We start from the raw sequence: 21654 nt of genomic DNA on the forward strand, positions 1-21654 counted from the left end.
AATTGTTTTTTACTTCAGTGCAAATACTATTTTTTTGCTAATAACAGAATTATGATATGATTGAAACAAAAATACAATCTTTGCCTTCCAAATTTCACTCTTCCAAAATTTCTAATCGAGATCACTTTGTTTTACTTCAAACATTGTTTTTTACATCTTAAAGAAATTTCAAAAAAGATTATCAAAGCACAATGTATTTCCATTCTTTGAGTATTCATTGTGACAATATAGTCAATAGTAAATTCAAGAGTGAAAGTACATAATTACAGTCTGAAAATACTTACGACGAATATGAATAGTAATGGATGAATTTGCAGTGGATTCCCTTTGCATAGAAGAACCAGAAGGTCGAGCTATTGTAGTTGCCTTGCAAATATATTTTCCAGAGTCTTCAGAAGAGACTGAGTCTAACCTCAAAGTATCCCCATTTTGCCTGAAAAAGGGATCGTCCACTTTAAACCATTCTATAGTGTGCGGAGGTGGGTTTGAAGCAACATTGCATTTCACTGCAAGGGAATCTCCAAGAGATACTTCTTTCTCTGGCAGCAAATTAACTGTTGGACCATCTGTTGAGAAAAATATCATCAGTTGAACAAATACATCAAAGAACTTGCATTCAAATGCAGCTATTCAATTTAAATACACTTAAATTTAATCACCAAACGTCAAACTATGATTTGAAAAGCCTACTGCTGAGAAAAAAAACTCATTTAAAAATATTGAAAGAAGAGAGATCGAGCACAAATATTTCAAGTATTTGAAATGAAATAAATTAGTTTATGAAATTCTTCCATTCAGTAGAATTTAATTTTTCATTTTCAGTGTAAAGTATCAGTTGATCTTAGATCAGTTTGAATTTTAAACTACATTTATAATGCTAATAGAAGATATTCAAATCTTGGATAATTTTTAGATTTTGGAGTGTGAGAGAAGGGGGGCTGTGCTTTGACCTCAAAAAACTTTTAAAGTCTAAAAGAGGATGCACCCAATTCAAACATCTAATGCGAGTACAATCAGGATTGTTGAAAAAAAATATTATGAGAGAAATGTGCACTTATACCTAAACACAGTTAAAATATGCCCAAAAACACTATGGAAAAACTAAATTTCCCCCCAACAAACATAAACCTTAATTTATAAATAAAATTTCTGTTTAAAAAATATGTTTTTCATCTATGAAGTTTTATTCAGGTTTATTTGAAGAAAAGTAAAATATTTCCTACACAAATTTAAACATGAAACAGAAAAAAATATTACCAATAAATAGGTAGATGTTTGATATCACAATATAAATCTTGAATATAAATACAAAAATACTTAATATAATAATTTTTTAAATAAATACAAAATACATGCAAATATACATACTATACAATTGTATAAAATAAAAAGTAAAAACATGATTAAAAAAAAGCAATCACTTACAAAGGACAGCTAACTCCAAATTAATCTGTGCTTCTCCAATTTTGTTTTCTGCAATACAAGTGTAAGTCCCACTGTCATCAGGTTTTACAGAGAGGATTGAATGATTTGGTGTGTGTGACAAGAGGTGACCAGATTTTAACCACCGTACAGAGCGGGCCGGTGGGTTAGCAGACACAGAACAAGTCAAGGTGGCATCACCGTTCACCATCACTCGTAGAGGATTATAAGGTCCAACTTTGATCCTTGGAGCATCTGTGATTTCAAGTTTATTGTAAATTTTGGTTAAAAGTACAAATAAAAACACAACTAATGTATTATCTTCTGCAAAACGGGATTCTCTGCAATATAATTGCTAATAGAAATCCTTTTTATAAAATAATCATGAGTTAAGTAAACTTCTAATTGCCATTGTTATTATTATTATTACATTTTTTTAGCTTCAACACTTTAGTTTTGTTAGTAATTTTTACCACACATTCTAGTAGCTATATCAGGGTTCCTACACATTTTTAAGGGTTAGCTTTCGGTGGAAAATCTTTATTCACATGCAACTTATATTATTGTGATAAAATTAAGAAGCTTTAAAGTGAATTATACTTTTTTAAATAGGTTTTTTTTTATTTCTTTTTAAATATTGGTATGATTACTTATTTTTCGTCATGGTGCAAGAAGGCACCACACACTTTTAAAAATTCAAAAATATGCACGTTAAAAACTTTTTTTTTTTTTTTTTTTTTTTTTTTTTTTTTTTTTTTTTTTTGTAATTTTAACAATATAGAAATATTGACATTTATTACAAGTGCCCTTCCAGGTTTATGCTAGAAGCATTACTATTTTGTGCTACTATCATGAAATCATATTTCAGCAGTTCAAACATTAAAGTATTTTTTAAACCATAATTTAACCTACATTGAACTCTAAGAGTAACCGAAGCTTGCATCTTCATTTCCTCCCTTATAGCACGATTCCATACAGCACATCTGTAGGTGGCATTATCATCTTCCATGCGAGGGTTGATTGACAAGACACTTGCTGTAGGTCTGTCCCTTGAACCACCTTTCTGAAGTTGGGCTGAAAGTGGGACATCATCTCTATACCACTGAACCATTGGATCAGGACTGCCACCTTGACTCATGCATGAAAGAGCAAACGTTTCTCCTTCCCTTGCTACAGGCTTAGGTGGAGAAATCTGGGGTGGTCCTGGTGGTACTGAAACATTTGAACAAAAGCATTTATAATTTTCATTTACATAAACTATAAATTTTTAAAACAAAGTTTTTGACCATGATTTTTTAATAACTATTGTTGATAAATAAATTCAGCAGTAATGAAATTAAAACTATATCTTTGAATAATCACCTAATTACTCATAAAAGGAGAAGTGAAATGACGTAAAGCACTTTAAAAAAGATCGCATTAAATTTGAAAAAGTAACTAATAGATGGCAGCACTAGCTAGTATATGGGTTCCTTTAGAATCCACTTTACGCGCTATGTATTACGGAGTGTGTTTACTGTTATATCAACGCCTAAAATTCGAATAAGATTATTTTCGCAATAGTAGAAACAGGTATGAAGAGAAAAATAGTAGTTTTGCAAACAAAACATTTAAAGTCGAACTAGTTCCAGTTTGTTCCAGCAAAATATAATAAAATTTGAAAATGCTCTTTCGAATTAGTTCCTTTGATGGTGTGTTCAATGTTCAAATTATTTTACTGCAATAAAAGAAAAATTAATGTTATTACACCCACAAATTGCAAAATAATAACATACACAACACAGCATCAAAAAAGCTCAACAATAATTTTGCCCTTCACTAACGTATTTTACTGTTCACAAAGCGCCCTCTAGTTTTTCCTTGGGTAAAACATTTCAAACTGCGAAAATTGGGACTTAAATAAAACAGCAGCCAAAATTTTCTTGTTAAAAAAGTTTTTGAACAAAGGGAACTCACATAAAACTGTAACTTTGAATTTGGCAAAAGTAGAAACTTTTCCACCATCAGTTTCTTTCAATCTGCATTCAAATTCCGAATTGTCTTGTTTGTATTCCGCCTTAGAAATGGTAAGATCATATCGACCATCCTGCGGTGAGAAAGACACTTGGTATGAAGACACATAAGATGCATCGTTCCACGATATGACATCCTGCCTCGTGTCGTTGATGATCATCCAGTAATACACCACGTCGGGTAAATTTCTGTTCACATTGAAGCGACAAGGAAGGGTGATGCGTTGTCCTTCGACAACATCTCTCTCGTCGATAGTTTGGCCCCAAATGCAACAGAAAGCTGGAAAGAAAATAAATAAATTTTATTTAGAGATGAACATATTTAATTCATGAGAAACACTTTAGCAATGGAAATTGAAAAATCAAGCTTATTTGTTGACAGCTGTTTTTCATCTAGGGCATATTATTAAGAAATTAAGGAGCTGTCCACAAGTAATGCAACGGTTTGAGGGGAAGTTGTTAGAGTTTGTGACAAGGGAGTAACAAGACGTGTGACATCACGCATTTTCTGCTAGAATATGCTTACAAAAAACAACGCGACATGTCACAAAGCTAAAAATGGAGGGAGCTATTTTTTTTTTTTTTTTTTTTTTTTTTTTTTTTTTTAATAATAGTGTGACACTATTTATGAGCAGCCCCTAAAAATCGTTTTAAGATGTCTTATTTTCATAAAATAGAAGAAATTGAATTGAATTTATGAAAAAAGTCAAAGTTATGGAAAATAATTTTCATTGGTAAAATGATATTAAAAACTAATGCCATCTCCCTTTACCCAATTATCCATTCAGCGTTGGCTTAAGTCATTCAATAATCTTACTGCTTTTTGTGCCTTTACATAGATTTTTATTTGTTAGTTGAAAAATAATCTGCCACCAAGTTCAATTTTTTAAGATCAGAGGCATCCCCAACCACAGAACTATAACAGGTGTAGATGGGGAAATTAGATTGGGTCTAAATAGGTTAAAAATTTAGACATATGCAAGAGCATACTTTTTTTTGTTTAATATGAGTTATATAATATGAGTTTAATAAAATGTCGTTGACCAAAAGAAACCATTTTAGTTATAAGTTACTTCTTTTAGAAATTGTTCTTACTTTAAGACATATTTTGTCCCACCCATCATATCTAGCCCCCTAACCTCATTGATGATATGCTAAAAGTGCTTGACTTGTTTGCCAATTGTACTTTCTTTTCTATGTAAATTATTGCTTATTATTATTTTATTTTACTTGTTTTGTAATAAATTTTATTGGTGACGTAGCGAGCATTGAGCTTTTCGCATCAATGTTGCTTGTTCTGGAAAGCTGCTTTTGTTTTACAATTGTTGAATGAAGAAGCACTGCAATTTAAAAGTTTACTCTACACCGTTACAAGTCTTCTGGTAAATGTACTCTTGCCTATGAATATTTAATTTTCTCAATTTTCAAACATCTTCATTTCTGGACACTTAACACTGGGTCGTCGTTGGTCCCCCCCCCCCCCCCCCCATCCTTTTTTTTTTTTTTTTTTGAGCAATCACGATTGCTTATCATTCTCACTTGACCGTTTTTGGCGTCCGTGCCTTTTTCAGCTTGGCCCAGGCCTGCAGCACCACCGTCCACCGGCGGCGGCGCGGCTGGTCCTGAGCACTGTCCCCCGAAATCCACTTCTGCTGGGCGGTGGCGTCCATGTCCCACACACACGAACGCCTACACACACACACACACGAACGCCTACACACACACACACGAACGCCTACACACACACACGAACGCATACACAGACACACACACACGAACGCCTACACACACACACGAACGCATACACACACACACACACGAACACCTACACGCACGTACACAACACTCACTCACACACATGCATACATACACTTACGCACCCACGCACCCACACACTTGCGCCTACACAAACACACACGCTCGTGATTGCGAAAAACATAATTTAAATTCAAGATGCCAAAAATTCAAATTAATTTTTTTTTTTTTCATATTTTTATGACCAGAGTCTGATCCAAAAAGCAAAGTTATTGGGCAATGTTGATCATAAGAAAACTAAGTGTATCGGTTGTTCAAACGATTTTTAAGCGTGTAACTGAATGATTTTTTTCTTTTCTTTTCGCAATCGTTTTGTAAATATTAGCTGAACTTGACGCATCTTTTTTTGTTTTTCAAAGTTGATTCTCTGTCATTAAAAATGATAAGAGGCATGAAACATTCATTCCACACTCGAAGCGGAATTAAACAGTAACAACTTCAGTCAGTCCCACAGACACATTACACCATCTCAAAACTATTCAATCTTCGATAAGGCTTCTTTCTCACAAGACTCCAAAACTTCTCACCATCTTCTTTCAAAAATAACACCCAAAAAACTAATAACAAAAGGCAAGATGTATTTTCTTGCGCCTTAGGGTGGGGAAACTTGGTGCGTTTGGCCGGGTCAAAGACGTGCAAGACGACAAAAACGTCTTGGAAAGGACAGGCAGCTGTGTTTGGTTTTAGGATAGGGTTTGACACTAGACAAACACCGGTCCAACCGGCTTTTTGATTCAGGAAGTTCAGATGCAGGCGATGAATATTTTCTTTTGAGAATTCGCTGCTCCAGGGGGTTAGTTTCGTGCCAGCATCTGGGGATGAAGGGCATTTTCCAGCGGCGATTTAATACTTCTTTTTATTCTTTCCGCAAACATCGTATGCGAGGATTAAGGGCAAATAAAATGTCTTTTCGTGGGTGCCAGTTTCATTTTGACTTTTGTCGCTCGTTGTCACACATTTTGAAATATGAAGCACTATTTGCGACGAAGAGGCATTCAAAAGCGAAAATTGAAACGTGTTGCTGGACAAAAGTAAATAAACAAAAACTGTTTTCCAAAGACTACTTTTTTTTCTTTTTATTCGTACATATCTTTGAAACGATATTTTATTTCTCTGAGAATAAATATCGTCTCGCTGGTTTCTTCGCATTTGACTTCTGTTTAAATAATTTGCAATTTTTGGTACTGATTTTTCAGATTATAAGCACTTTAATAAGTATAAGAAAACTGATTTCCACAACCATTAAAATATGAAAGAAAAAAAAATTCCAACTTATTAAAATCTGGAAAAATCACGATTGGCAGCATTACCATAATTTTTTTCCCCTCAATGTTTGCGGAGATGGAAAACGCTACACTAGTTGTTGCGTGCAAGCAATATTTTTAAAAACTGAGTTCATAACTAAAACACCCCACTAATAACAGTCTCATTGAAAGTAATTTGGGTTTGCACTAAGTTTTTTTTTTAAATAAATAAAAGACAAAGTGTTAAATGAGGTGTTCCCAAACTTTTCGGATCGGCGGCATCCTTAAAAGAATCAGAATTATCTCATGGCACCCTAGTCTATTTCTAATATATATATATATATATACAGGGGCGCCGACTTGCAAAAATTATTGGGGGGGCTGGACATCACCGGGGGTTTAGGGTGTTATGTAATCCCTCGGAGTTCCCCCACCCCAAATAAAGGTCAGATTTTTGAACCTTGAAAATGCCATATTTTCTAGTGTGTATAATTCTAACAAATAAACAGTATGTGACACGGCGTTTTCGAAGTAAAAGAATCTAAAAATTGGTTTACAAATTTTCTGGTTCAACTTTTAAATTATATCACTTGTCTTAGTAAGAGATTTTTTTTGTTCTATTTTATGGGGAACCGTGCAGTGCCGTAGCTAAGCATTGATATTATAAGGTAGGAAGGACACTTGACTTGAATGGAAAGGCACTCCCAGAGACGCCGACTTTTTTAAAAAAATGAGGGGGGGGGGGGACCGGGGGAAATTTTCTAAATTTGAGATGAAAAATAGTGAGTTTTAAAGTTTTTTTTAAAGCATTGTAAAGTCATGTAATCAACATTAGAACCCCAAAAACTCAACAAGCCTGACACATATTTTTTGGCTTTGAAAATAGGAAAAAATAAATACAAACACACACAGTATTTTCGTAAAAAGGTAATTTAATTTACTCATGTTTTTTTTAAGACCATTTGTTTTTTCATTAGTTATGCCGGCTAACATATTCAAGTGTAAACGCAGTCTCTCAATGTCTAGGTTATTTTTGAAAATTCGATTTTTTAAAATTTGTTTCGCCTCTGTTAAATAAAAGCAAAGCACTTTTGTTCAACTGCAATGATCTGTGTGAGTCCAGTTGATGCAAACAGCCCAATAACGCAAGATTGCACCATTTCACAAACCTCAATGTAAATTGCCTTTGGGATTTTGAAAGCGTGCGGTGAACTGGCTTCGTACTTTGGTATACGTCGATTCCGAGGAAGCGAAGGATCATCATTTTGTAACGATTTTTCTTTTAAACACAATTCCCAAAAGTATTCAAAACTATCACGCATCCCTTTAATATACAAATCAAACCCTCATATATTTTTTCTAGATCAGCAACACTTAGATGAGCTCGCCGCAGCGCTGCCCACCGGCAACAGATTTGACCCGTAAGTTCGCGCACTGTGACAAATTCTAAGTGTGCTTGCAGCACTGTAACATTATTCACACTACTCGTTTTCAGTTAACCTGCTTACTACCGTAATAATTATTTGTTTTAACTCATTACTGAATGTATTTTACAAGGTAAACTATCTTCAAGCAAGAAAATAAAGGATAAATTTATGAGTTTAGAAAACATAATATAACTAATACTTTTCTTGATTTATTGAGGGGGCTCTGCCCCCTCAAAAATATTTTTGAGGGGGCTCGGGCCCCCTCGGGCCCCATGGAGTCGGCGCCACTGTATATATATATATATATATATATATATATATATATATATATATAGATATATATATATATATATATATATATATATATATATATATATCGATGTGAGTGCCACTTAACGACACCCCTGGCCTCTCCCGGCGGTACCCAAACATGCCGTGACACCCACTTTAGAAACCCGTGTTAAATATGTAAAAGACTTTTTTCTTTTTGAGCAATCACGATTGCTTATTGTTCTCACTTTACCGCCTTTGATGTTCCGTGCCTTTTTCAACCGCCACCGTCACCTGCAGGCGCAACTCCGTCCCCCGGTAATATATCCTGATCAGTGGCGTTCATGTCCTACACACATACACGCTCATACACATACGCACTCATACATACACACACGCCAACGTGCATACACGGGTAGTAACCAATGAGTAGGGTCCTGTTGCAACTCGGGATTGCGAAAAGCATAATTTGAATTCAAAATTTCAGAATTCAAATTATTTTTTTTTAAATTATATTCAGTGGTAAAATAAAATTGCGAACAAAAAAAAAGGAATACATTCCTAATTAAAACACACCTATAATCATGTCCCTAACCGAAAATCTTTTGTTTTATAGCTTAAAAGACACACTGTGTTAAAATTAGTTACATTCTGTCTATTCTAAATCAAAAGAAACTAAAGTTTCAAAAGCGAAATTCTTCCTAATGCATCTAGCTTGAAATTAGTAACTCCAAGAACATTGTGCTTTTCATAAAACTAATAAAGAAAGAAAAAAAAAGCCTTTTACAAGCTCAATCCTTTTCTTTTTTAAAGCATCATCAAATTATATATTTCAACATCAGTTTCGCATGAGAGGAAAAACGCATTTCGCAATGAGAATCCAATAAACCCAAATTGTCTATTTTAGAGAAAATCGTTCAAAAACCCAACCTTTGTCTGCGCAAACATCATTTTGCCGCCAATTTTCCAACATAACCACCGAAAGGCCAATTTTTATTCATCAAATGCACTTTCGATGATCGAATCGTTTCTCTTTTCCGCTGATCCTTATCTCCCCCCCCCCCCCCCGTCTCAGCACTGGCACATACCACATCCACAATCCTGGGAACCATATCACCCACCACCCGAGCTTCCCATCCCAGCTAGCTCTAAGACAAAAGCCGTCCGAACTTGACCATGAAAACAAAATGAGAATCACCTCTGCCGCCATTTGCGATGCTTTTGAAATAATGAAATGGACGGACCCGCCAAAATGCGAAGGACAATAGGTTCGGTCAGATGGCAGGGATACGCTTGGGCGATCGCCTTTCGCTGCCATGCATGGCGGATGGAATGAATGGATGTCTTGACTTCTACATATTATTTTGCTTGAGAAGAGACTTGGCATCCTTGGTTACCGTTGCCGCGTGCTTACTTACATCAGGTAGGAAGTCATATTTGTTGCCCTCAACGGAGCAACTACGCCAAACAACATGTTGTTGTAAATCATGTTATCTTTATGTATGAACGTATGAAGCATTTAGGCTAGACAAGAGTCTTTTTTTTTTGGGGGGGGGGGGGGACTTTTTCATAGAATTAGTTGTGAATAATTATTAAATCGATTCGTTCTATTTGTTTAGTTCACTTTCACATACTTCAGATATTTTTCCAATTGGTAGAATAAACTGATGCATTTCCAATGTGTGAAATACAAATGCCGCTCAATTTGTAAATGCCTATGTCCTTGACTAAATGAAATAATTAAAATAAGGAACGAGATATTCCCACATGTTTAAATCAGATATTTGTTGGAAATTCGATACAAAATTCAAATTGTCAATTTATCCCCACTTACCACGATAAACTTACTAGCATTAATCTACATCCATCAGAGAGTGAAAGTTCAAAAAAATTCTCAAGACGTAATTTTCAAAAACTAATTTACTACGAAAAGTTTAAAATTAGAAAATATAAACTGAAGACTAAAGAATTTTGATGATATTTTGAGAAATAAAATTATAACATAGTATCTCACTTCATTCAAGAATCATTAGGTAACGAGTAGGTAGAATACAACCCTATAATACAAATTAAATAAAAAAGCAAACTTGCCAGGACATTTTTTTTACAGATTTCACTCATTAACTGATCATTTATTGCGTTTTAACTTTTATCTTCTTCCGTGTCAATCAGTTTCAAAAAAATTGAACAAACAGAAATCCGTCAAAAGACGAAGAACTTTCGAAACTTAGTCTTCCATATGCTAAAAACCCCTCACTAATTTAAATTTAAAAAGAAAAAAAAATGCAATCTCCGTTCTTATGATGTCTAGAGAAACATAATTACAGAAAAAATAGCTTCTACATAGCTGGTATTTTGATTCGCTACAGTAACTATTCCTTCTTAATTACACTGCTAATTAGATCCCCACTATACATTTAATTATAACTTGTTTACTTTTCTACGTCATCAGTTTAGCATCGGATAAAACTTTATATCAGCTAGGATCACAACTTTAAAGAGAAAAAAATATAGAAATGAAAAAGTTTTGAAATTGTTTGTTGAAAGTTTTGAAACAGTAAGAAGTTTGTAAATGCGAGTTAAAGTTTTCCAGTTAAACAACTACATATATTCTTTTATGAGAATGAAGCAATTTTATATAGGATTATTGATAAGTCTAAAATTTAATCTCCCATTATTGTTGAAAATTCCCAATTCTGCTTTTAGGAATGAAATTACCAACTTTGAAAAGCACGCAGATATTTAAGTAGAAGAGTACTATAGTTCGATTTTGGCTTCGAAGTGCATTGACATTACGTCGGAAAATATGCGCCATAATTATAGCATCATAACAAATATTCTCTTCATTATCACTAATTTCTGTAGTTCTGGACATGCGTAAACAAAAGCAGCCAACAAAAAGGGGGAAAAAAAACTTCTGCAAAAAAATATTGAACATTTGAAGGTACAGGATACAGATTAATTAAAACTCAATGCCATTTTAAATGCAGTATAAGTTCTTACAGGGCAGAACATGAACACAAAAATACATTGGTAGAACGCATCCGGATAACAACAAAAGCTTTTCAATTTTAGCACAAAAAGGCTCTCGTGTAAGAATCAGAGTGATCAGTTAACTCTTTATTTTCATCACAGCAAAATAATTGGACCGGCGATCTGCACAGAATGGCTTCTTTTTGTTCTTGATTGCATTGCAGCAAGATGAGCGCTTATTATTCGAACAAAAAGAATGATTCCCAACCCGAGTAACTCCTGAAGACAAATGGGCGTCGTTTCCATCGCTGATCAGTTTAAATAAGCCAAGATTGCAGGAGAAAAAAAAACTCCTGAAAGAAATTCCATTGTATAGTTCAGGTATAATGATGAAAAGGATGCAAGGAGTTCGCCATTCAGCCCTTCTTCCATCGGAGAAGATTCTTCTTTGTCTCATAATTACGGCTACCCCAAGCAGTATAAAAGCATCTCATTTATGACGTCATAAATGCCAGTCTTCGTTTTTTATACAAATTTATGATTCGCAAAACAATAATTATTCGATAATGACCTGCAAATGTCTTCTCGAATCTTTTGATTTCAGCAGATGGTGCCATTAACTCTTCACCAAAACAAATACTTCGCATCTGCGCACATAAAATGCTTTTTTCCAATTGAAATTTACTGACCACTGTACAGCGTTGGTTTGATAGCGCAATTAATACAAAGGCACAAAGCAAATACGCAAAAATGGCCAACAATTAAGCGCATATTGAAGTTGAAGCCGTATTACTCTGGTCCTCTGGTACCCATTTTAAGCTTCTCGAGTAAATCCTGCTGGTAGTTTCAAGTGGACTTCTGGTAGATATTTCTCAAGAAGTACAAAAGATGGACTTTTTTTTCTTCATTAAATTTTGTAAACCTTTCATGCTCTATTAAGAGGATATTTGTAACATATGTTTCAGTTTGACAACGGAATTATCAAGTAACCTCTAACGAAAATGCGGGCGGAAAAAAAGAATGAAGGAGAAAGGGACGATTTGCGACTGTAGAAGACAGGGCAACAGAAGCATTACGAAAGCACGGGACTGCAGAAGATAGGGTAACAGAAACATTAACAAAACAAAATTTCGTTACAAAATTATCTCAAACAAAAAATATTATTTGAATATGAGATTACGAAGTGATTAGTAGTAAGGATGAATGATAAAAAGAAAACTTAAGTAAACGGAATAATAACATGAGAGGTATAGTACTAACTTTTCAGATGCAGGATTATATTTGTTTCTATTAGTCAACAAGCACGAAGCTATAAAGGTATATAGTAAATGTAGTCATTTACAAATATATCAAACGGAGGTTTATATTCAAAAAAAACTTTTTACATTAATATCACCCTGAAAACTAAATAAAATACTATGATATCCTATGCTGAAAATTTAAGTAAAGAAGAAAATAAATGTGTTGTTGGTTATTAACTCTCATTAAACAGGGCATAATTAAGCTGCATAAGCAGGTATTCCTACTTAAGTACAGCTATATTTTTGCAACTCCATCATGTTACTTTTAATACAATAAATTAACGTAAATTTTTTCTGAAAAGATAAAAGAAAACTATCAAAGACAATTACTAAATCATTAAAAAAAAACTGAAAAAAAAAATCTTGGTGAGAGAAGATTAAAGGAAAAAAAACGTTTTTTTTCCCTTGAATTACAGCAGCCAAAATAACATATTTATATTGGGTACAATTTGTAACTTCATCCCCCCCTAACCCCCCTAAAGAAATTACGTTTGTATATTACCTTTTTTGTTGAGACATCTGAAAAAAAAAATACTAACAGTGCAGAGAGTTTAAAAAAAGAAAAATTTTAACTGTCTCAAAAAATATACACTCACGTATTTATTTACAAATGCAAGCAGGAAGGAAGGTTCAAACTAAACCAGGATGTCGCCTGCCCACAGTATTTCCATTCGTTTCATACAATTTCAGAAGGGGCTAATTTTAAACACATTCGCAGGATGATCAAATATACAGATAACGAAATACTACGGTTGTGTGCTAAGAAAATATACGTTTAAGTCCCTCAACAGGGTACCCGCATTAAAAGGACCATGCGCGCCAGATGTTCTCGTTATCCCCAAAATGTTCTGTTTTCACCTGCCGTTCTCCAGTGGTTTAAAAAGGAAACGCACCCCTGCAAAGTTTCGGTGTCTGTTTTACGATCGGTTAATTAAAATCAACAGTTGCCGGAGCGTTTGAACTACTGTGCTTAATGAACTTCTGAAAGCCACTTAAACAAATTAAAGAAAACAATCTAGAAGGAAAATCAGTAGCAGCAGGTGGGTGAAAGCGTTGAATTAAAAAGCACACCCGCTACCTCTTGCAAAAAAAAAAAAAAAAAAAAAAGCAAATCATGACCCGTTGGCTTCAAGTGCAACAGCTAATATTAAGCAAGAAGCTGATAATTTAAACCTCCAGCTGCATTGTTTCCAATTAGTAATAATATACTTTTATTAATAGTTGTTTCTATGGTGATATTTTATTGGTCATGGTGGCCTGATCACTGATCATAAGTAAGGCGTTAGACTAACAAATAAGTTGCTGATCGAAGATCCTCCATGTTAGCTAATGACGACTGGGGCAAGCTAAATATGTCGTGTTTGTTTTGTCCTTCAAACTCCCATTCCAAGTCAATAACTTTGGGGGTGCGATCAAAAGTTGCTTCGCAAAAAAAAAAAAAATAATAATAATAATAAATTTTTTAAAAAAAAGAGCTTTCTGCAAGGTCCAATCAGACCGGTTAAACTACGTGTAGGCATGCGGACCCTGAGCTTTAATGTAGTGAAGTTTCATATTTTATTTGACCGTTTCATTTAGAATTTAACAATTCAATTGTTCTATAATTATTTCAATTTTTTTTTAAACAGAGGCTGATATCGCTATTGTATACATTAGTTTAAAGGTGTGAATAAGAATTAAATTAGTTTTGTTTCATCATTAATATAAATTCTAAATAACCAGTATATGTGTGTGTGGACCTTCCCCGGCGCAATAAGCATCAAGCGCGTCCGTAGCATGATACGACTATCGACCGCCGCACCCAACCGTGCGGGGGGCCCGCTACGCGGACCCCCCGGGCGGTGGAACCTAAGGCCTACGGCTAAGAGGTGGGGTGTGTGCGGAGAAAAGTATATGTGTGTGTGCGCGTGTGTGTCCCATAACTCGAAAGTTTTAGCCAGTGTCTAGGGACTTAGAGTTATCGAGAGTTGACTGGATATTTTCTTGTATCACGTAAAAATTTTGTATTTCCAATAATTATGTTTATAATTATTTTCTGCTGCATATCCTGTTTGGGCGAATATTTGATGCTATCTTCACTTTTTCAATGGCTATCAAAATGAAGACAATTGGGAGGTTAATAATGTTTACCAAGAGAAAAATAAGTAAAGAAAACATTGACAAATGATAGCTAGAAGATTTTAAAGCGAATTAAAAAGATAACAAAAACGTTATGTATCTAGTTTAATCAGTTAAGATTTGAATATAAGAATTAAAACTTCGTCTCAGATAGCAGTTTAGCTAGCATCTATTAGTACTACATAGCAGATTAACATAAGATTATCTATTTACATACAAATAACAGATAAATATAGAAGAGGGTGCCAAAATCGATACAAAATGCGAATAAGTTGCTAACAATACAGAAAAGAACCCTCAGTCTTTGGCCCTCACATTGAACTGCAGCTCAGGTACAATAACAATGCTTCATTATTTTGCCGATTTGTTGTATGTTAATCCCGGTGATTCACACTATTAGGTGACTCACTAGACAACAATAATAGAGCCCATTCTACATACAGGAAGCAGGTACTCGACTTTTCTCGCGACTTGGCGAAGAAGTTCAGTTCCTCGAACACAAGTTCGCCAAATAATTCGCACTCTTTATATTCTTCGTTTTGGTATGTTTTGTTTCACTCAGGATTTCAAGTAAATTTTCTGCTTGCCAAAAATGGTGTTCGTAGTCTTCATTTTATTAAATATTTGAAAATAAATTTGTAATTTGGGGACCCTTTTTTCTGGTACATACCTTTTTTTTTTTTTTTTCTTTTTTTAACTGTTGGGGAAGGGACCAACAGAGCCGTGTCCAAGGGGAGGGTTTTAGGGGTTAAACCCCTCCCATTGAAAAAAAAAAGTATGTCAAATGAAGAAAACGATTGACTTAAATTAACTTTAATGTGAAAGCCTGCGTTTAACGTTCCCTCCCTTTCTCTTTGAAGTTTTTCTGTAATTTTTTTAACTCAGTAATTCTGTATTTTTCCCCCCTCTAATTCAACTCAGTTGGACCTAAATGCTTGCATTTCTTTCTTCTTTTATAACTTAAAAAATTTTGCATAACATTTAAATGTTATGTAATTTACAACTGTTGATGCTTTGCCGACTGAAATAATAATTTGGAAAAACTGTGGTGGTAGAACCGTTGAATTATCTACCAATACAAAGCATTAATATTGCTTATTATAAGGAGGTAATGATGACTTTGGCATATGTTGCAGCTATGAAGATGTATTAGTGATTGTGTTTAGTAATGTAATTTGCATCTACAATACGCTCGTTCTAAGCCTTATTTCAGAACATAAAATCTGATATGCATTCTCTTACATAAAAAGAATTCGTGGAGAGTTTTAAATACTTGTTGCAATAAACCGCATAGGTAACAGATTTAATTAAAAAGAAACAAACAAGGTTTGATAAAAGGGAACCTGTAAAATGAAGGAATACTTTGGTCCCTTGAGCAGCCAGAATTATTCTTCTAGGAGAAAGGGGGGGGGGGTACAGCAGTACTTACAGGTGCATAAACGCCATACTGGGATCGATAATTTGTAGTAAAACTAAAGGTTGTGGGGATTGAATCCCCCCCCCCTCCCTCAGATAAGATTAAAACCCCTCCCTTTATGAAAATCTGGACACGGGCCTGGGGACCAATGTTGTGTCTCTCGTAATTATTCCTATTGTGCACATTTGATTTTGCAGTAAAATGTTTTTACGTGCTTTCTCCCAGAGGAGGGTAAAGTGAAAAACTTGTGAGAATAATTGGTAGGGAGCAGCATCAACCTATTATGACTGTTGGCTCTCCAGATATAACTCGTTTTGAAAAAAGGGCTCTGCGTAAACGTGACCCGGTCTACCCAACAAAAAATGTTAAGCCATTTTGTACAATAAAAATGGTGGAAACTTTATAGAAAGAATGAAATTTTGGGTATCTTAGACTACTAGCTCCTCTGATTGCATCCCCCCACACTAGCCTAATTGTAACTGAGGTAACGATAATTTTACATTCACAATTCTGTTCTGACGAATTGTCTATTTGTATTTGGTAACATGTCTAGATTTGAACCTTTAACATAAAGACACTTTTATAAATTTGCACTGACAGTGAAACTCTTTTTAAAGGACCTACCATTCCCCAACAAAAAAAAAAAAAGAATGTAAATGACCCCTCTGACTGAGAACACCGGTCCTCTCGAAGAAAATGTTCTGCCCCAAAAGTGCCATTTATCGAGTAGTTTTCACATAACTTAAGTAGGTACTGTAAAGCTATGAACTGTTTTGGAAAGGAAAAGGGATATTTTCAGTTGTACGATACAATGCAATTAAATTTGGAAAAACATTGCAATCAAATGCAAGACCTTCTGTACGAAATTTTTAACTGGTATGAAGACAATTTTCTTCCTGTAAGTGATAAAATTAACTTTACCAACTACTAATGAAATATTTTCTGTATTTTCAAAACACAAACATTCAGTAACAAGTAAATGGCAAAAACATGAAATATAATGCCTAGTGCAGTAGTTAGAAACTAATCCTAACCAACATTTCCATTTGGATCATTCTTGATTAGTTTTTCATCAACATAAACATGCGAGAACAACAACGTACGGGCAACCAAAAAATCCATTCTGACCACCCAGAAGTACATTTTGAAGAATGTGTGTGGCGTGTACTTAGTATCTTGTAAAACTCAGAACCGGTTGGTGGTGGAAGATTGTAATTTCGTATGTAGGACATGTACAATATAGTGGTGCACCTGGCACTTCCCTTTTCGGTTACGATCGAAAAGGCTCTTTACTCGTCTTTTGTGGATACTCAATGTTAATTTCAAGCAGTTTTTCGCTTGAAGATTTTTTTTCTTCAAATGATCACTCAATTTTTATCAACTTTTTTTTTTTTTTTTTGAGTATACACAGGCATTTTAACTTGCTCCACAGTAAGTACCACATGGCACCGATAGCACTCATTTGAATTTAATTTATACTAAAAGGAAATAACGCCTTGGGCACCGAATCGACCTCGCAACCTCCGACATACGAAGCAAATGCTTCTACCGCTCGCCCACGGAGGCTCCATCTGTCTAGTTGAGTGAATTTCGCGTCATTGGACAAGTTTTAGGGACAACACGTTTTTTTTTGGGGGGGGAGGGGGGTTATAATTGCGAAGGATTTTAGTAAGCAGATTTCAGTGGCAAACATTAAAAAAAAGGGGGGGTATTGAAATTAAATAGGCGTACAATGATGTCTACATCAGCTATTTTTGGTAACAATTGCTTTAACGCACCGGAACAATTCGGAATAAAAATTACATATTCACAAAAAATCAATGAAACCTAAAATTTACTACTCAAATAGCTACGAGGAGAAAATTCCAAGGAAGAAAAAAGGGAATTTATCACTTAGTGTAAAATTTCCAAACCGAGTTCAAAATCCCTGTTCAAAATTGTTAACCTGGGGAACTATCTTTTTGGGCGCTATTCGGCCTCAAGGACAATGGTACCCCCTTAGCAGCGCTTAATAAGGAACACAAAGGTCTAATTGCGAAGGGGCAAAACCCATTGTACGAAGTTCACTCGAGTGTGGAAAGCGATGCTATCAGGTACCACTGTAATCAGGCGAAACGATTGTTTCCCTTTAGATCCCGCACCTCACGTGAGCTGTATCGGCCAATCAGATCTTTTAGCTACTGCTTGCGTTTGGCCCGATTTAGCCTAATAAGGCACGCTTTTGTAAAATGGCGGTCTGTGTTAGTAATTTGTCTTACGTTCTTAGAGTAATAAGGAAAGAAACAAAAAAATATTCTATCATTTGGATTAGTTACAACAACTGAATGAATTGTTTTTTGCAAACGCGTACACCATTTAAATACTTATGCAATAGCTTTAAGCCTTCAACCCGTAAGCAACAAAATGAGAATCATTTTCCTGCTTTCATTTTACGGATAAGTGAATTTTGGAACGGATGGTATGAAGCTCTTTTCAAAACTTTTAACCAGAATCCAATTTTAATTATTTAATCTCTAGCCGAATTCAAATTTCAAGGAAAAATCAGGAACAGATCATTTTTAAAAACCAGCTTGGTAGTTTATATGCAATTTTTTGTTCATAGCTCGTTCAAAATGGCGCAATAGAAGCACAGAAAAATCTTTTGAAATGACTAAACTCAAAATTATTTTTATGTTTTATCCTAAGTCTTTCATTTCTCTTACCTACTTTTAACAGAACAAACCTCCCCCCCCCCCATCGATTCTTCAACCTGAAGCATTAAAATTAATAAATGTGAGGTCGTTAATGACGTAAGAATATCTATATATATAAAAATGGAGTTTGGTAAATTTGTTCCCTAAGATCTCAGAAACTACCCGGCAGATTTGGCTGAAACTTTCACCGTTTCTTCAGTTTGGTACTTGGAAGGTTTATAGACCAGTTCGAAAAAAATCCGTTTGATAGTTCTCTTTTTATTCCAATTTTAGTCCCAATTTTCGTATAAATGCCCCAATATTGGGTGGAAAAAAACGTGCACATATTAACATTATATGTCCATCGAAAGTGCCAATTTTTCTGCTGAAGATAGCATCTGTTCGAAGTTTCTAATTTGTATAAAAAACGAGTTATGAGCTTTTTTGTTCCTTGTTCGAAGGCTTTCATCAACCCAAGTCATTATTTTTAGTGTGTCATCTCAACTCCCAAGAATTGTTGTATTGCTGAATATTGTTGCGTTTTGTCTGACTTTTTGAGGCTTTTCTCAATTCAAATCTTAAAGTAACGTTTTTCCACAAGATTGGCTAAAAATAAATGGATTTGGCTGATCATTTTACTTTTAACCGGAACTTATGTAATTAATGGTTTATTATTATTATTTATGCTGAAAGGACACTTGCTCACTATATCGAACCAACCAGCAGATATATCGCCAGAGTTTTTTCAGAAAAATTTCAGTAGCTGATGCATTTGGCAGTTTTTTCCACTGTCAATGTTTTTGAGCCCAAAGACTACGCAATAATGTTTCTCAGCTTTCACCATATAAACAAAATATCGCCAATCAAAGATACTTAAAAAAAATTATACTGTGTAAAATAATTCAACAACTAAATTAGGCAAATCCATAAACCGCACAAAAACTTTCATTAATTTTACATTTTGCACGATTTCAAACAATCGCCAAATTTTACTACTTATTTTGCAAACATTTCGGATGAAACCGTTTAGCGCCATTTTTTTTTTTTTTTTTTTGGACCAAAAGTATCTCAGCATCTGGCAACAACATTCCTATAATAAAAATTAGTAAGGAGGGGGAGTATTATCGAAAGTGTCCCAAAATGATTCTCGAAAATTTGATAAGATTTTAAACCGCACCAAGTGCCCACAAAAATTCAAATTTCCCAAAATAACTAAAGCAAGTGTAAGGGTAACACGGGCGGCTACATTTTTTAAAACAGTTCGTACATCAATAGCCATTCAGAGAAGGTTTTAGATTTAAAAAAAGGTATTAACAGATAAATCTTTTTAAACATGTAAAGTTTAATTTCATATTTCGGAAATTCTTCATATTTGTATATGCTTAAATGTCGTGCTTTCTTTTCTAATTGAATACTATTTTGTTCTTTATACTTATTGCTATTTTAGTTTAATGAGTAAGGAAGACGCTCGATTTTAATCACGTCAAAAAGGTTTGTTTTAAATTATTTCGCTTAAAACAGAAAACAAGGGCAAGTAACGATTGTTTCTCATAATTATTACTGACCCAGGCAACGCCGGGTATTTTTGCTAGTATATCATAAAATGCAAATGAAAATTAAAGATTAATAAAGGATGATTGAGAGACTTTCTTCAGCTTCATGTATGCTAGTGGTAAGTGCTCAAAATGGCCTATATTCAGAAAAAACATTTCACCATGCACGTCAACATAGTAAAATAAACCTGCAGTAGCATTGGGTAATTCAGAAGTTTGAAGAGCTAATTGCATTTTCCTAAAAGCTAACTACTTTACGGGAAAAAGTGCACGTTGATTTGAACAATTGGAATAACTCATTATTTCTAAAGCTTTGTAATTATTCAACTGAATTGTTCTTGTTCAAACAATAAAAATTATCAAAAGAAAAGATAGAAAGAGACAATAGCTGTAGAAAGAGTGATTTTGAAAATACGAATTAAATTTAAATTGTACTCTTTGACTTCAAGTTGTGAACGTTATTCCATGACACTTGATTACACACAATTAATGTCAGTAGCATTATTTTCTTATACAGTAACACTTTCAAACTTCAATCATTTTGAGAGACCACTATCATTTCATTTTCCTTAATTTCCTAAAAGACGTAAAATTGAGTGAAGAAAATTTCTATTAAATACTGGAAAATTAAAAAATAAAAGTTGTCATAGTAGGATTTTCAATTATTTTAAGCTGAAGGATATATATAAAAAAACGTCATCATTTCAACTGAACGCTGCCTGCTTCCTTATGTGCGGTTGGAGGAATCGGGTCAATCTTAAGAAATCCGGTAGTAAGCATTTTCAATCAATCTGTAATGTCGCTAAGAACATCTTTGCTTTACAGGATATCGGGTTTTGTTTCACCTGAAATTGACCGATATTTGAAAGGAATGTGGGTAGGTTGGAGGAGCATTACGTCTCAGGTTGAAATTTTGCAGGCGATTGCTGCCTAGCAGTGAAAATGTCGTAATAGGAAGAGTATCAACAAATTTAATAAGATATTTATCAATTGAATATCAGAATTTTTTTTTATGGTTCATAAAAAATTTTGGCATATTCAAAAAAAAAAAAAATAATAATAATGATAATAAATAAATAAAATAACAAAAGGCTGTTTTTCAATTTCAATGTCCACTATGTTACTTCGTTTATTCTTAACAAATAACTAAGAAAATGCGTTATAAGTTAATTCAGTTAATAAAAATAGCCTTTAGCTTGAAGTCATTAAAAGGGTGTAAGTATATTATATATTTTTTTAAGTATCAAGTTTTATATTTCTAACTTTTTTTTTAGAATAAACCGTTTTTAAATTCTGCAAATATTTTCTAACCCCTCTTTTTTCTTTTTTTTCTTAACAAGTAATTTTGTCAAAGAGGGTTTATGTTAGACCACTTTCACATGAAAAAGGGGGGGGAAAATCACAGACGATGTTGTCTTCCCCACTTTCCC

General features: G+C 34.2%; 1 protein-coding gene across 1 annotated transcript in view; it reads right to left on the minus strand.

The window, feature by feature from the left end:
• Window positions 1-21654, minus strand: part of LOC129222874 (hemicentin-1-like) — a 91984-nt gene that overhangs the window by 16613 nt on the left and 53717 nt on the right. The window contains exons 2-5 of the mRNA XM_054857433.1: window positions 3379-3714; window positions 2335-2634; window positions 1426-1677; window positions 285-566 (exon numbers count right to left, since the gene is read on the minus strand). Coding sequence (XP_054713408.1) covers window positions 285-566; window positions 1426-1677; window positions 2335-2634; window positions 3379-3714 — 1170 coding nt within the window. The remainder of the gene's footprint in view (window positions 1-284; window positions 567-1425; window positions 1678-2334; window positions 2635-3378; window positions 3715-21654) is intronic.

This window comes from Uloborus diversus, chromosome 5 (assembly GCF_026930045.1).
Source record: "Uloborus diversus isolate 005 chromosome 5, Udiv.v.3.1, whole genome shotgun sequence".
Taxonomy (NCBI): domain Eukaryota; kingdom Metazoa; phylum Arthropoda; class Arachnida; order Araneae; family Uloboridae; genus Uloborus; species Uloborus diversus.